The 17,473-nt window shown below is 47.5% G+C and overlaps 2 protein-coding genes across 3 annotated transcripts in view; both read left to right on the top strand.

The window, feature by feature from the left end:
* LOC146182108 (latrophilin Cirl-like) overlaps window positions 1-17,473 on the top strand; it is a 450,055-nt gene that overhangs the window by 88,866 nt on the left and 343,716 nt on the right. The gene's annotated exons all lie outside the window — the stretch shown is intronic.
* Window positions 1-17,473, top strand: part of LOC146182109 (uncharacterized) — a 234,307-nt gene that overhangs the window by 154,793 nt on the left and 62,041 nt on the right. Inside the window, exon 2 of the mRNA XM_084577118.1 lies at window positions 2,236-2,334. Within this exon, the coding sequence (XP_084433244.1) occupies window positions 2,236-2,334 (99 nt within the window). The remainder of the gene's footprint in view (window positions 1-2,235; window positions 2,335-17,473) is intronic.

Raw genomic sequence — 17,473 nt, 5'->3', positions numbered from 1 at the left:
ATTTACTGCGAGGAGCTTTTCCATTACAAGGGCAGAAAAGGGCATAATTCGCTCGTAGCACAATAAAAAATGTCTCATAAAGTAAAGAAGAAGAAAAAAATAACGTTTTTTTTTACTTTTTTCATTAAGCAGCAACCTTCTAAATAGCACTGCACTTAGAAAACGAATGGTTTGTTGAAGATTTGGCAATTTGATTGCCGCATCGTGGGTGGCATGAACATAAACGGTAAGGTGCTGCTTAAAAGTTTAACGTACGTTGTCCGTAGCATCTGTTAAAGTTCCATGAGGCAAGCCAGTCTGTTAGCGTGCTGAAGTGAGCCGCGCGGAGTGCCCGGGTTTCCGTTTGAGTTTCGTAACTGGCCCCAATAAAAAACTCTAGTAAACACTGATGCGACCTAACGAAACGCACTATCAAATAACATGAAAAGAACTGAGAGATTAACAGTTTTTTTACTAATCGTCTTCTAATGTCTCTCTTTCTGTTTTGTTGTGTTTTGTTTTGTTGTGGGGGTTTTGAACGTGAAGGAATTAAGAGTTTCAGGCTGGCAAAAACTGTCAGCCGTGTGTCTGAAGCCCCTCGATCGAAGGTGTCTGTGGGTTCTACAGACATGTGCCTGTATATAAGGCAAGACTGGGGAAATAACATACTGAAATGAAATGCAAAATATGGTTGTGATGAAATCTTTGATATACCTAAATACGTGGTTATGACGTCAATCTTATATCACGAAAGGCTCGAATATAACAAGAGACTCGGATATAGAAAAATTTCGGACGCCACAAAAGACTCGGATATTGGCGGAGTCAAAATGATGCACGCTTTCGCATATGTCTGCCTTAAATATTTTCCTTCACCCGCGACTTCATTGGCTTTGCTAGCAATATAGTAAGCAAAAGTGGTCATACGTCTCAAGAAGACGCGGTTAAAAATTTACGATTCTCGAAAGTGTAACGCACTGACGCTGTACGCACGCTACGAGTGAGGTCGTAGTGTTGAGGACTCTGAAATAATTTTAGACTGTCACCGTTTCTTGAACATGTAAAGACATCGAGCAGTACGTGGACGTTAGTTGCCTTTAAATGCTGCCGCAGCTGACAAGATTCGATCCTTTAGCGTTATGCTAGAAGCCGAACGAAAACCCTAAAAAAATACCTCTTTGGTGAATGTCTTACGCCCCAAGCAGAAAACTTCTGCATAGAGTTTAAATATTTCGAAGCCGGCGAATAGAAAGCGTGGTGTCGCCACAGAAAGCAGAATAGGCATATACTCAATATCATCCTGCATCTCTCTCTCTCTCTCTCTCTCTCTCTCTCTCTCTCTCTCTCTCTCTCTCAAAACTTTCTGCGCTGTGGCTGCAGCTGCAACGTGTTTCACCCCACGAATGGAACCCCCAGGCTAGGTAACCTCAAGACAGTAGTAGTGTTTCAACCGCTCAATATGGGTAGGCTTGTATTATTGTACAACGTCCAACACTTTAAACAGCTATCTACGGAACTAAGCGTATAGACCCTATTCGCTATCAGGTTTAGCAGGCGGCAGTTGTGGCAACCTTGTACTGCGGAGACGCCATAACGTTGGGCGATTCGAAACTGAAAGCAAACGAAAGAATGTTTCCAACGCATCGGTGCCGGTACGCCAGCCTACTCCCTGCTGCGCGACGCTCATTTGTCGGACACTTAAGACGCCGTTTGGAACGCCGTCCAACCAGAGCTATCTCACCGACGCCGTGTCATGATTCGCCGTAGACCCTCTCTCTCTCTTTCTTTCTCCTTCTCTCATCTTGCGTTGTGCGTGCCATTGTTGCCTGTAAGGCTGCAATGACGTCACATGAATAAGCTTTATACCCATGAGAAACTTAGAAGCTGCTTCAAAGTCTAGAACTCTTGAAACATTGCAACAACTGACATTTCCTGGGTGATCAAACCGCTCGTCTTCATGGTCAACGAGATTACCGAGCACCATCGCCTGACGCTCTCCATAAAGCAACACGTCTTACAAATATGTAACAACAAGGCAACCTTGTAGCAGGAAGTCCAGAACAAGATCTACGCTTTCATTGTGATTTCGAAGTGCCTGGTTTAATGTAGTGAAATCATCTCAGTAACTTACAACCGTTTTCCAACATAAAGCAGCATAGGTTTACATTCATAAATCTCTCAAGACTTGTGCGTGAATTGCTTCAATATAAAACTGGCCATCTGGAGTACTGAGATCAAATGTCACACTTTTTTTAGGTGCATCGGAGTCCACCAGTATCCTGACCTTACATCAGCAGATGAAAAGCACGGGGCTGAGAACAAGCAGACAGTAGCGTCGCCGATGCGGGGAAGGGGGTATGTACTTTTATTTTAATGACTGCATTCAGCAGTGCTAATCTAAAAAAAAAAAAGAAGCGATATGCAAGGCGTTTCTTTTCGACGAGGATCACAGAAGCCACGCATAGAGTGGAGGGTTGTTGAATAACTTTATTGCGTTTCCTTGACATGCTCATTAATGACCTTACGTTAGGATGCCAGCACTCTCCCTAATAGGGTGTTCTCATCCAGTCCAATTGTGATGGCAGGTTCCAGTCCTAGGTACAATGCGTAAATTTTTCTGCTATGATAAGTTAGATACGGATGAATACTCCGATGACAGGTAAGTAATAGCGTCGTGTTTATCATGTAATGAAGTAAGGAGTCACCGTTTGTAGCACCAGCATATTCCCCTCGCACATACGTGACTAATCACACCAATCACACCATCCTCACTACACAAGGCAAGCTTCTAGTGGTAAAACATTATAGGGGTTCAACGCCGCTGAACCGAATGTGGAGCGAAAGCTTTGGCTACGGGCGACCGAACGTTGCATCGAACACAACGCATCAAAGTTAACCTTCGTCCTAGGCAGAATCCACTTTTATGTCGGGAGCATGTGATGCTGGCAAACGCTTTCCTGCTCCACTCGGTCAGCGCTCAGCGGCGGCGCGCGCATGCGCAGCGTGCAAAATACAGTTTTCCTCCTCTCCGCATCGGCGCGGGTATCTGCTGGGGGATTCCGCTACACTTCTCCGTCGCCTCTGTAACGAGCGCAGCCAGCGGCGGAACACTTAGCGCACCTGTGGCAAAAACCAGTCTTGGCGCATGCGTACTGCCGCTCTTTTTCAGGCACCGCGAAATTTGCAACGGTTTCTTGATCTGTCGCACGGTGAATCCCTTCCCATGTGAGGACTCCTTGCCTCTTGTTCACCATTCTCATTCGGGTGTAGAAGTCTTCCAGTGGTATGACATCGTATCCACGTCGAGCTCCGGGGCACACCGCCGTCACAACAATCGAACGAACCATCTGTCCTAGCAACTCGCTGGTGCCGTTCGTCTCTACCAGGGTGGCGACTACCGAGTTGATGTTATCACCAGCGGTTTCTTTGTCTTCTTCCTCTTGTTGTCGTTGTTCCTCTGAAACAGCGGCGAAACCGGTTGCTGGGCAATGGGACGCCCTTTCAGGCACCGGTGAAATACTCAAGGGTAGCGTGGTGTAGCTGTCGCTGCAAAATTCTATACAAAATAAATAACGGTTACATGATAGGATCACGTCAATTGAAAGTAAACAATCGGAGATGGAGATGCTTTTTAACGGCCAGAAGGGCGTAAATGGCTGTATTTTTTGCGGCAGTGAGGTCGATGCCTTAATTATTGCAAAATTTACTGATTGGATGCCGTAAGTAGCGTGAACTGCAAGTAATAGTAGGTTGTGATGATAAATCCAGAATGGGTTTGGTCGAGGATTTTACGATCAGATTATAGGCGTAGGCGTGAATATTCCAACTGGGGTTTTTCTTTTCAGAGTGATTAATAAGTCGGTGTTCTTGTCAGCCGTGAAACAGCTTTTATTTTTTTGGTGTTTTGCAGGCAACTTTCGCTCGAAAAAATGTGTATGGATTGACAGAACACTGGCCAAAATATGTCATGAGATTATGGTGGAGATGAAAAGATCTTGCCTCATATAGTGCAACAGATCGAGCACTACAATATCAAAGAAAAGAGGCTTTAAAATGTTAATTTGTCGTTGAAAATCGCATAAAAACAACCGAGGCGCTATCTAGCGGAGAAACCCTAGTACTTTCAGTGTAGCCCCCCACGTGACTACAGGTCAGCAAAATATCGCTGATTTTCGTAACAGCACATTGTTCTTTGTTCTTCTAGGGGTGCTTGCCATACTTTATTATATTTAGCGCTCTCTCCAGTGCGTCCTTAAATAAAACCCACCCCGGCTTTCGCACCGCGAGAGGTATGCTTTCAGATTTTGCCACGAGAGGGCACCAAAATGTTTTTACTTTGTGAATGAAGCAGTGACAGTGCCGACTAAAACTTTCGTCGACGAGAGCGTGCGTTATTGTGCCATAACAGCATTGAGTGTGAAACTGAAAAGGACGTTACTCTATGCAAAAAAAAATGTCTGATTACTGTCTGGTGAGTCAAAGTTATATTTGTTTTCGGTACGTCTTTTTTGTCGACCACCAGTCGTCGTCGCAGTCGCTGCTCATGGTTCCTAGCATCGGACTACATAAAAATGGGCGCACGCATTGATCGAAAAATTCCCGGTAAAAGCTCCCATACCCGCCTTATCACATTGATCTGGGTCCCTGCCCATTCGGACCATCCTGGGAACGAGGCAGCGCACCAATTTGCCCGAGGATTCGTAGTTAACCGGGAGGTGCGCTGCCCTGAGCTCAGGTCGGCTAGGGAGCGGATGACAACCTACAAAGAAATTACTACCCACTTCAAGAAAGAAAGACAAATCTTCCCAGAACCACATCGATCACTAAGTAAAACACAACAAGTCACCTGGCGCCAGCTTCAAACAGACACTTTCTTTAATCCGTACATGTACTCCATATGGTTCCCAGAGCAGTTCAGCCCTGTCTGTTCTCTCTGTGGACATCAAAAGGCAGACACACCACACATCCTATACTCATGTAATCAAGACAAGCCATCACAGAGTCTGCAGCTCACTACCCAATCTCAGTGGGGGGCCGCGCTGCTCAGCTCCGACCCGGAGGTTCAACTCCGAGTCACGGAGCGAGCCGAAGAGGTCGCCGAACGACATCGTCGGTCGGCCACCTGGCGTCCGGCCTTGAAGAGGAGCCCACCGCGGGGACGGGAACGCCAACCCACCCCGCGCCTACGACCTCTTCTTTAATAAAGTTTACCTCCTCCTCCTCCTGCAGCGTTTCTAACAAAACCGATATAGAATCGAACATTTTAGACATAAATCTTTCCATTGCGGCGAAAAAAAAATTGAGACCTAAATTGCAGTGTTCTGTCCCTTTAACCCTGCTCGTCTACTGCTTCCGCACATTTACAGTTGCACCGAATCGCCCCAACTTTGAGCTCACCTGGGTAGGTAACTCTGTCCAAACTTCAACATACCCACTAGGCAAGTATGTAAAGGGTAACCGAAACCAACCGCCTCCACCGTCCCTTCATGTCAGGCTCGCAACTGCCCTTCTTTGTTTTTTTACAAATAAGCACCCTTGTTGTTTATGTAAGCTCTTCTCACACCTCCCTTACCCCTCCTCCCCCTCTCCGCTCAATACAGGGATTTGCCTTGGGCACCTTCCAAAAAAAAAAATTGCATAACATTTAAGCTACGCCTTGGAGGGTGTTACGCCTCAGCTTAATGTCTCTTGTTTGCGGCTCCCCTTGTGGGTCCTCGTTCTTATACGTGCACTTCCCTGCTATCTTAATCATTAATTTACTTCTAGTCACCGCTTCTCGATGACTGGTCGCTGTCATGGGACACGTTTTTTTGTTTTGACAATCACGTTCCCTTTGCGCATTCTTCTACTTACATACTTTCGTCATTTCGCAGCAACCTCCCTTCGGATATTTCACATGGTGATCACCATCTGGATATGCATTCTTCTTCTCTTGCTTTTGCCCCATGCTGCCACAGTAGCCACTCTCCTTTACGCTCCCGTGCTAACCCCCCTCCAGTTGTTCGTTCCATCACTCTGTACTTGGTTTCAAGATAATAACTTCCGGATATTTTCCTTGGCAACAACCAACAGGTTGCGCATTTCTCCACTCTTGCTTCATGCTTCTATAGTAACCACCATCTTTGACGCTGCAATGTTATCCACCATCCAGTGACTCATTCCTTCGCTTTTTTCATTCCTTCCATCCCCTTCACGGTAATGACTCTCGAGATATTTTAATTGGTAACAATCAATTGGTTACGCACTCTTCCGCCCTTGCCTCATGATTCCACAGTAACCACTGTCTTTGACGCTTCTTGGTTGCTCGTTCTTCTTGGTTGCCCAGTTGCTCGTTCCTCCGCTATCTCCATACTCTCCACCTTCACGGTAATCATCCTCCAGATATTTTCATTGCCAACAACCAACCGGTTAATGCATTTCTCCGCACTTGTCGTAGCCTCCTTCATCCTTATAGCCACCCTCAAATTGCGCATTTCAGTGCTCTGACGACACCTCCCTGATTTCACAATAGCCGCCTTTATTTTGCGTCAGTCATTCTCTCTCTATACTCTTTCCCGCAGGAAAGCAATTCTCATGGTCGCCACTCTCCGGATGCGCATTCTCTATCTCTCACGATTTCCTCTCCCTTCCGTGGTAACCACCCTCCTTACCCGTGGCTACCACTCTCTGGTTACGTTGAACAATTCTATTACAACTACGGCTACTACCCGCTCATCGTCGGGAAAGGGCCTCTAAAAGCTACCGCTCTAAAATAGCAGTTTTTTAGGGCTAAAATGGGCTCGGCAGGCAGCACTTCTTCGTCATATATCACCTTCACCCTGGCTGACATCTACAGTTCTCCCTAATTTCGCAACGATCCAAAAGCTTACTGAAAGTTTGCTCTTCGCCTGCTTGGCACGAGATCATGTTTAGATGATAGCTAGCGAGGACACACAAGATTCTCTTTTGTCATCGTTACAAAACAGCACTCAAGATGATGGCGAGTCCCGGTTTTCATCCTTGAGAAAGAAGTTGGCTGCTTCCTCCGGCGCAGCACACTATAGATATCCAAGCCAGCATCATAGCAGGAAATGAAAGTGGAGGCTGAGAAACTTTAAATGATTAAAGAAAACAGCGCAGGAAATGGCTACAACCGGAAAAACCAGCATCCGAACGCTTCCATTACCGGAAGCAGAGAGCACAGCGAAGGGAGAAGGAAAAACTGAGCAAAAGTCGAGAGTGTGCGCATCTTTCCTAGAGGCATATTGCGTTTTGTGTTCGCGAGCTTGTTCTCTCGGCCTCTTGTCGCACCCTTTTACCATCGGTCCCTTCTCGATCGTATGCACACGCCGTGAGGGCGTCTTCACTCCCTTGTTTCCCTAGCGCCCTCGTTTCCCTCACTCTTTCCTTGTCTCCCTGTATGTACGCTCGACCGTCGTGGCTTCTCAGAGGGAAACGCAGAAAGAGCGATGGCTTCAACCAAAGCTTTCCTTTCAAAGGCTTCTTTCCTGGGAAGAAAGGAAGGGGGTTGTTGCGAGGCAGACTCGGCGGCGACTAGGGCGACACTGACCATTCGTCTGGGCCTGCATCTCGAGGCCCCCTACAAGGGGGACGGCGCCGCCGCCACCGCCGGCCAGCCCCGAGACGGCCGGCTGTTTCATCTGTCATTTTAAGCGCCGTATTCGGTGCTTTTATTATTTCACCCCAAACACGAGGCCATCATCAGTCTTTTGGCGCCGCGACTGCAGCGGGCCGCATCCCCGAGCGCCCCCTCGTAGCTGAAGATACCCGGCCCGTACCGCTCGCCCTTTGCTCGCGATGGCGCCGTTCTGGCCGGCACCCTATCAGTGCTGAGGCCGCGATGTCGATCCTCTCACTCAGCAACACTGCAGAGTATGGGGTGTGCCTCCGATGGGATGAGTGGAATAATAGCAGCGAAGTATTAGCGTCACACCCAACCACATGAATAGACTATGCATCAGTGCTTCGCGTTTTATGAATATCGTTGCTACTAAAGTTATTTCCCTAATGGTACCTTCAAGTAACACAAAAATATATCCATGAATATCAAACATAAAGTTAACGAATGATTTTCATGGCCCAGAAGCGTTTCTACGCGGATATCTCATAAGAGGCCTATAAATCAGTGTTTCACAGGCTTGTGCAATGTAATATGTTAACTGATATGCTATAGGAAAGGTCCGTGGGGATTGGCGTATATGTAATACCTCTGTACACCAAGCCACTAAATTACTAATCAGTTTCTACACGCCGCAACGATTGATATTTTCAGAGTGCGTAATCGACTTTTTTCTGCAAGTAATGGGAACAGTAAGTCTTTTTTAATACCGTTAAGTATACTTATGAAAAGTGTGTTTATAGGCCAGTAAAGTACCCTCGACGAAGCAAATAAGCTGAGAATGTAAAGAGGTTTGAGAATTTTCTTCCAAGCTGAACTGTTTCTGTATAAATATTTACAGCTTTTTTTCTTTTTCTTTTTTGCAGTAAAGCACAAGAACTCTTTACCATATACTTGCCGAAACATTGGGCGAAACATGTGACAGCGTGACTGTGTATTGCTGCTTTCGACAACATACCCGTACTGTCGAAAGTAGTGCGCAATAAAAGAACAAAGAAAAAGAAGTAAAACTAGGTTTTCCGAGCCCCTTTTGTGTCTTCCATTTCTAAAGTAACGACTGGGCTATAGTCTCCAAATTTTCGGACTCATCTTACATCCTTTGTTCATCCCCCACAAGTCCGTTTTCTTCAGAGGGCAATAAAGCGGCGGACATCGCCGCATGCTATCTGCGCTCGCATTCGCCATAAAAAAAAAAAAAAAAAAAAAAAAAAAAAAAAAAAAGAGATTAAAAAAAAACATTTTAACAAGAAACCGCAAGGATATCGAGGCAGCAATGAAGACGCGAAATGTCCCTACGCGGACGTTTCTGTGTGTATTTCTTTGCGCCACTCGGTTCACGGAGCGCCGGGCAAAGAAATGCTCTCATGCGCGTCGTCTCGGAGCGTCGTTTTCCATCCCAGCCGCCGAGCGCAATACGTGGTTGAATCTCATTAAGTGACTCATCAGTAGTTATGATGGAAACGAGCTCCCATTCATCTCGCGCGGGGACTGGGGAAGCCGTGGAAGATGCGGGCGCAGCTATGTTTGCGCGACGCTCCGTTCGCCTAAGTGAGCCTTGCAGCGATTTTTCTGTGGGCTTCTCTCTCTCTCTCCCTCTCTATCTCTCTCTTTTCTCATGTTTCGCTCTATGTTTGTCGCCGCCGTTCGCGAAACATGTATTTCGCGAAACACATGTTCGCGAAACACAACGCGAAATGTGGTGTGCTGAGCTCTTCGTTGTAAGTCACTTCTCAAGACTAATTGCTATTTTCTCCTAACGAGGCAAATTAGGCGAACAAAAAGAAGCAAGGCAGTACAGAAATGGCGATAAACTTTCATCATCATTATCTTCATCATCATTCACCTGATTACACCTACTGCAGTGCAAAGGCACCTCTAATATTCCTCCGGTTATCCTCGTCCTGTTCCATCCAGCTTCACTTGACCCCAGGCAAACGATTTGATCTCACGCTGCCACCTAACTTCCTGCAGCGCCTACTAAATCTGCCTTTCTTGAAATCCCGTCTGTTGCCTTGAAGACAATAAGTTATCTTGCCTACGAATTGCATGCCCTGTCTATGCTCATTTCTTCTATTCTAGTTCAACTGCAATGCCAGTTACTCGCCTGTGTTACGTGACCCACTCTACACGCTTCTATTTCTTAGCATTCATAAAAGCGTTCAATCAATCCTATTCTCCTTTCGCCAGTCTAAGTGTAAAAAAGAAAAGAAGAAAAAAAAGCTGCCAACCCGCCTTGATGTCTCATCGGCTATGAAGTTCGAGTACTGACTGAGAAGTCAAGGGACTGAATCCCGGCCTCGGTGGACACATTTAAGGCGAAAACCTTTAAGAGCCCATACGGTCATTCACGATTCGGTCACACACTACCATCACACTATAGCTGTCAATCATCCTGACAGCCACGCCGGGCACGTGAGAAACGCATCTTAGGTCTCCTTGTCTAGCGTCATGCCAACACGGTTGACAATGGACACCGCAACACGGTTGCTATGGGTGTACCTTTAAAGCTGTCTGGGAAGAACTCAAGTTAGTGGTATATAGTTGCCGATAATGATAGTGCTAATGACAGTGGTGATGATAATGCCAGATGGCTGTGACGTCATCGTATGGTGAATCGTTATCAGCCGCCACTTGACGTCATGACCGGGTCATGATTAATAAGCGAAACTGACGTCATCATGACGTCACCGCTGCTGAAAATAGACATGTAGCAGCTATAGAGCCTCACGGCGATGCTAGGTTTTATAACTCATGGGAATCAAATAGGCAGATAAATACAAGCACGAGGGGTATCATATAGCCAAAACGAAATAAAAAAGAATCAACACTGTTAAGATTGTATGTTTTATTACACTCGTATTCTGCTGCTTTCTCAGAACTGCGCGCACTGAGCTCACATCTGTCGGTTCCGTATACTGAGCGTGTAAGAAAAAAAAAGAAATTCTGGCGTTCTAGACTAACTCACCCCCCCCCCCCCCCCTTTCCTTGACGTGGGACTTCAAAAGAGTCGTTTGATGCCACGGAGGATTAAACGTGCACGAAGGCCTGCTTGGTGCCGTTATTGTCGCTGCCTCTTGCTTTCTTTATTTTTTTGCCTCTCTGCACCCACTATGTAAAATTTTGCAATGTCCTCGCTGCACCGCTTTAACTGAGCGAACACAAAAGCCAGACCCGAGAAATCGAAGTAAGTTATGCAGACTTCGTATTCTTCTCTATTATTTGGTCTCATACATATAAGCTAACAAACCAATCTAGACTCACCTTGACCTGTTCTGTACGACTAGAAGGATGCAGTTTTGACGCACGTTGCATTTTTCTTCAAGCAAGGGTGACAAATCAGCTCGCAAACTGCTCGAAACTGGCTCGCTACGGGTGGGATCGAGCGTAATACACGAATACCACCAACATACATGGTTCTGGCACGCGCCCCATACGCGCCGCGTACAGTGTCTTTGTGGCCTGCAGTGAGAGTCATATACGACACTCAGTGTCGTGCGTAATCGGGATTTATAAAACAGACCTAGCCGGCCGTCGCAGAGCAAGGACACTTCGACGTGTTTGGGTGGACGCCATGTTCACGCAAGGTGCCTCCCCAGCTCCGTAACGTCTCCTTCGGGGAGTGTTGGTCGGACCAATGAGTCTCAATGGTTAGCGGCAGTGCTACAAAAACATGACTCCAGTCACCCCAACTGCCCGCGGAAAGCACAAAGGGATGAGAACCCAGTTGTAGTCTAGAGCCGCATCGTACCCCTACTTTGTGTTACATGCAGCAGTTGCGACTGAAGTGATTCCACAAGATCAAAATATAATTTCCCTAAATCAACTTTTTTGGTCGCGCAGCAGCACATTGTGTCCGTTCGCGGTAGGCACATACGTTCACTGCACCGAAGTAGTCGATGTTCTGAGTTCAGCGTTCCCTCCTCGTCTCGCGAGAGATGGCGCAGCGCGGCGGCAGCGTGTAGAGGCTGTTGTGTTCTTTTTTTTTTTTCTATATGATTACTTCGAGTTCCACCCGCGCCGAAAGGCCGTCGAACTATCCTAGAACAAACGCAGCTTCTAGTGCGAATGCTCGCGGCAAGCCAAGCCACTGGAGGCGCATCACGAGGATAGCGTCGGTAACAACAGCGAGCCAACATTCGCGCCAGCCATACGCGCGCGCACCGCGAGCGCCAACAGAAGCCACGAAACAAGAGCGTGGTATATACGACCCAACAGCAGCAGGCACAGTGGGAACGAGGTGAGGAGGAAAAAAACAGCAGCGGTTGGAGCTAGAACGACGATGTGGAAGGGCTTATATAGGAGCTCAGCTATGTGTGCGTATGTGTGCCCGCCTTTGGAGCGCGAGCTGCCGGCTCGTCTTCGCTGTTCTCCCGTCTTCCCATCCACTTCGCGGGAGTGCGCCATTACGATGGAAACGCCGCAACGGCTTCGAAGGAGGCAAATGCGCCCCGTAGCCGAAGAAGAATGCGAAGGGGAAGAAGGCATCACAAGGGAAGAGGTTGGAAGGGAGAGCTGGCTCCTAAGTAAAGGAGCAAAAACAACGCCAGGAGTCTCGAGCGGATGAAAAGAGACCCGGTGGAAGCCTGGCTGCGCGCGCGGGAAGCCAATGATATGGGGTGAAATTTATCGCCCACAAGGCTTCGTGGCAGCGGGCGAGCACTACTTCGCTCGCCCGCTCAGCTGCCTGTGCCTCGCCATCGAGAGAAGCGCGCCGAGTGACTAGGACGGTGGTTCGCTCCGTGCGTACTGTGGCTTCCCACGCGCTTCTTCGCTCTTTTACTGCGGCGGAAAGAAAGAACTTCTGTAAATATTCTGCCTACAAAAAAGCAGTAGACTTACGCAAGCGCATTTAAAAGAGGACTAAACACAAAGAGATCGTGGTGTGAAGACAAAAAAAAAAGATTTTAATAAGGAAAGAGAGCAAGCAGCATTGTGAAAGAAAAAAAAGATAAGCGAAATGAAGAGTGTAAAATAGGGGGGGGGGGGGGGGGGGAAGAAGACAAGCAGGGAAAGAAGGGCCCTCATTCTGTTCTCTTACATGGCGCTATAGTGTTTGTGGTTGCACCTGTTCATATCGTGCTATCCTGCGCTTCGGGTCGCTTCTCCTGTTGTGTGCAGTCTTCTTTCACCCCTAAATCTCTAGCGTCCAATGTAGGAACAAAGCTCCCAGGTCCTTGCCCCTCTATCAAAGTAGGAGTCACAGCATAGTACCCCTATCCTCCCCCTCATATCACGCAGCGCGCTTTTTTGTGTGCCACATCTGTACGCCGTGAACCCGGATCGCATAGTTGCATATCTCCAAAAACATCCTCTTCTATACGAGCTGCAGCACCCTCACCATGTCGTGAATATAGGCTCGACGCACTTTTCCGCTGCGACTTATTGCAGTGCCCACACGTTTGCTTCAAAGAATATCAATGCTGCAGCTCAAGTGAACCCTCGGGTGAGCCACCCGCGTAATTACTTTTGTAAGATTAACTAGCAGGCCAGTCTCTTGCGTCGTCTTTTTTTGTGTGACGTCTTCTTTTTTAGCACGCGCCTTTCGACATACGCTAGTCTTATTTGCAACACTCACCGAGTGTTGGTGCGACACTACACTTTATATAAATCAAGCTTATTCTTTCTCTCTCTCTCTCTCTCTCTTGGTTATTCGAAGTCGTTTATTACCAACTTCCAGTTTATTTGTACTGGCACTGCGATGCACTTAATATCATTTCTATCAATCTTCACTTCGATCTCTATAAGATTGCACAACTTTTCGCTTCCCTTAAGTTCAAATTATCGAAATCGGGCAGCAGTAATTGTGAAATTTCGCACAGTAACAATAATTAGGAAATTTTGCATAACGAGGAGCAAAGCAGTGAGGTGAAGCTTGGCTTTTTGACCTGACGCCTATTAGAAACACCTTCCATGTCGGGATACAGGGTCAAGGGAATGTTAGAAGGAAGGAGGTCGGAGGGCACGAGCATACGACAGAGAAAGAGTGGAAGCGACGACATAAATAAAAGAGCATAGAGCTGGGCAGACCGAGAAAGCGAGCGTTAAAGGGAAGGGGTGCGAAAAAGGGCACGCAACCCCGTCAATCCTTATTTTATTCCGCGGCTTCTTCTTTGGCTGGCAGTATCCCCCCCTCACCGTCGGACCACGCCACAGCAGGCTTTGCTGACGATATACCCGCTGCCATCTTCGCCTTGCGCGGTCTCCCTTTCCTCTGTTTCTCCCTGGGGGTTTAACGGCACGAAACTCACCCAGCCGCTTTTTATTTTGTCGATGCTTTTTTTTTTACTTTTTTGCAAAGCCGTGCGCTCGTAATTACGAAGCGAAAGAGAGCCGTTAAATATCGGCGACCCCCCCCCCCCCCCTTCCCTCCCTCCAATCTACGCGTTAGGCCTGCCATGTCTGCGTGTTCCTTGCTGCTTCAGGAAAGGCAGCATGAGCGTTGCTGCTGCTCCTTCTGCTGCTGCTTGCTCGCGAGCTTGCTTTGTTCTGTCCTTCGACCTGCTTTGTTTTTTCGCCCTCCGAGCCGCGCCGTGTCTGATTAGGGGGCGGTCGTGTAATAGGCGTGTTCAGCATGCCTCCTCATCGGCGGCCTGCTTCCTCCGGTTGCACTCCCGCGGGACCCCTTTTTCCTCCTCTCAGTTTGCTTCCTTTTTTTTTTCTAGAGCCTCCCTGTCTCCCTTTTTTCTTACGCCACCCATTCCCCTCTCCCAAATGCCGCACTGCCAGTCCGTTGTGCGCCCGCGAAGGCCCATATGGTCGCGCAGTTTCACCCCTTGGGATCTTGTTCTTCCTTATGGACCCTTGCTGCCGTGCTTTCCGGCCATTTTGTTATGCTTAGTGGTCTGTGCTGGTGCATTGTTTCTCGTTCTCTCTCTCTCGCTCTCTTTGTTTGTTTTTTTTTTTCAGACCTTCCCCGCTGAAGCAGCATCTCAGAATGGTGCCATTACAAGGGTGCTTTCTAACTAGCTGCACCGTCTGCCGCAAGTGGAGAGCCTTCTTTTTTCGGTTGTCTCCATCAGTTTGCGTTGCCCTCAGCTTCTAACATGTGATGGGTCTGGTGTAGAAACTAGCCTGCGGCCACCCTGTGATGCAGAATATTTGATCTGCTTTGTTACTTTGTAACCCCTCTGTCTTCCCCATCGCAGCTGATCGAAATCTCTGAGCGTTCTCGGTGCCTGAACAATGTTGGTAGGGCCCCTACACAGCGGCAACACACGGTTCCCACCCGATAAAATGCCTAGCAGCGTTTGTCTTTATGAAAGTGTATAATAAATCTAACACCCTTCCCAGCCACCAGCGTGTTTATTCCGCTAGTTTTAGACCCATGCTAGAACTCCAGAGCGTGTTTTATCCGGTACATTTTCAAGATTAACAAAAGTGCCATTGTGAAGATTGATGTCATATCAAGAGAGTGGACAGGCCTTTTCGCGAGAAGATTTTGATGTCTAAAAACAGGCATTAAACGTTTTCTGAAGACGTCACTAAGCAGCTGAAATGCAACTTACTTGGTTGATGTTTGTCTTTAAGTCCCTGCGGCTACGTGTACTTCGAACGTTTTTATTTTTTTTTTATCTTTTTTTTTTTTTAAGACGTCACCAGCGGCCTTACAGACGAAATCATTGTCACTGCACAAGTTTCCAGTTCAGTTCAGTCGTTCAGTCATGTCCGACTCTTCGTGACCCTATGGACCATAATCACGCCACGCTTTCCGGTCTCTCACTATCTTCCTAACATCACATAACTTCATCTGCAGCACCTCGAGGATGCCATCTAACTATCGCTTTCGCTGCCTACCCCTTCTCCGGTAACCCTCAACCTTTCCCAACATCAAATCTTTCTCCAGCGACTCCTCTCTTCTCATCAGATGACCAAAGTAGCTAAACTATGAGCAGTCAGGGTTTATCGTCGACAATATCGACTGATTTGATCTTCTGGCCGTTCAAGGAACTCGCAGAAGTCTCCACCACCACCACAATTTAAACGCGTCAATTCTTCGGCGGTCAGCCTTATTCACAGTCCAACTCTCGCATCCATGCATCACAACTGGAAAGACCATAGCACGAGTTATACGGATCTTGGTTGAGAGACTAATGTCTCTGCTCTTTACTAGGCGGTCAAGGCTAGCCATGGCTCTCTTTCCCAGAAGCAGGCGTCTCCTAATTTCATGGCTGCAGTCTGCTTCCGGGGTAATCTTGGAGCCCAAGAAGAGAAAATCTGTCACAGCTTCCACTTCTTCTCCCTTGATGCTCCAGGACTTGATAGGGCAAGACGCCATAATCTTTGTCTTTTTTTTTTTAATGTTCAGTTTAAGCCCAAACCTCTCACTCTCTTCTTGTACGTGCATCAGAAGTCTCTTGAGTTCCACTTCACTTTCTGCCATTAAAGTGATATCATCCGCATATCTAAGGTTGTTGATACGTTTCCCAGCAATCTTCACTCCAGCTGAAGACTCGTCCAGACCGGCCTTCCTCATGATGCACTCTGCATATAGGTTAAATAGGCAGGGCGACAGTATGCAGCCTTGCCTCACTCCTTTCTCAATCGGAAACCAATAAGTAAGACCATGCCCAGTTCTGACTGTGGCCTCTTGTCCTTCATACAAGTTCCTGTGGAGACAGATGAGGTGAATTGGAACTCACATCTCATGGAGAGCTTGCCACAATCTGCTGTGATCTGCGCAAACACTTTCGCATAATCAATAAAGCAGAAGTAGATGGGTTTCTGGAACTCTCTTGCTTTTTCCATGATCCAGCGAAGGTTGGCAACTTGGTCTCTAGTTCCTCTGCCCTTGCAAAACCCAGCTTGCACGTCCGGAAGCTCCCGATCCACATACTGCTGCAGCCTACCTTGGAGTATTTTCAACATCACCTTGCTAGCATGCGAAATAAGCGCAATCGTGCGGTAGTTGGAACAATCTTTGGTACTGCATTTCGTTGGAATGGGGATGTAAACTGACCTCCTCCAATCCTGTGGCCACTTTAAGGTTGTCCAAATTTGCTGACAGGTAATGTATATTGAACGTTAACAGCGTCGTCATGGTTGAGGTTTTGAAGCAACTCAGCTGGAATGCCATCAATTCCGCTAGCTTTGTTCTTAGCAAGGCTGGCTAAGGCCCAATCAACTTCTCTCTTCAGGATGCCCGGCTCGAGATCACTAATCACAGCCGTCTTATGTTGGGTTTGCACATCCGGGTCCTTCTTGTACAGGTCTTTTGTGTATTCCTGCCACCTCATCTTTATCTCTGAGGCTTCCGTGAGGTCCCTGCCTCGTTTGTCCTTTATCACGCCCATCTTAGCACAGAAGCTTCCTTTGATATCTTTGATTGTCTTATTTTGATATATTTGATTGTATTATACAGAGCTCTTGTGTTCCTCAATTGGCTGTTGTCCTCAACTGCTTGGCACTGATGTAGCCGGGGTTCGGGGGCCTAGGCTTCACCGCCGTCGCACCATGAGGAGCCGAGATGAAGGAGCAGGAGCAGCCAGGTAGTAGAGGCGAAGAATAGCGTTTTATACAACTTTTTACATGATGGGATATGTACAGGTCAAGAGAGGAAAACGGAGCTCTCTGTGCAAACAAAATCCGTCAGTTAAATATGGTTTGGTATTCCCAGTTCCCTAGCTGGGGAAACAAAGTTCTTCGATACTATCCAATCAGTGGGGGCAAGGGATCACTCGAGGTGCCGCCCACTGCCGAGGGTGAACCTCCTTGCACATCTTCCGGTGGCGAGGGCAAACTTCTTTGATGTCCATGACGATTTTGTGAGGGCAATGGAGTTGCGGTACCAGGGCGAAATAGTCCGAGAAGTAGCCGTTTGGCGGTGGTCATTTACCCCGCGAAATTCTAAGGAGGTCACCCGCTTGCCTCGAGAATTCG

Source organism: Amblyomma maculatum, chromosome 8 (assembly GCF_055883805.1).
Source record: "Amblyomma maculatum isolate TAMU_Amacu chromosome 8, ASM5588380v1, whole genome shotgun sequence".
NCBI classification, from domain to species: domain Eukaryota; kingdom Metazoa; phylum Arthropoda; class Arachnida; order Ixodida; family Ixodidae; genus Amblyomma; species Amblyomma maculatum.
The sequence above is the reverse complement of the archived record's forward strand: the minus strand, read 5'-3'. Positions and strand labels throughout refer to the sequence as shown.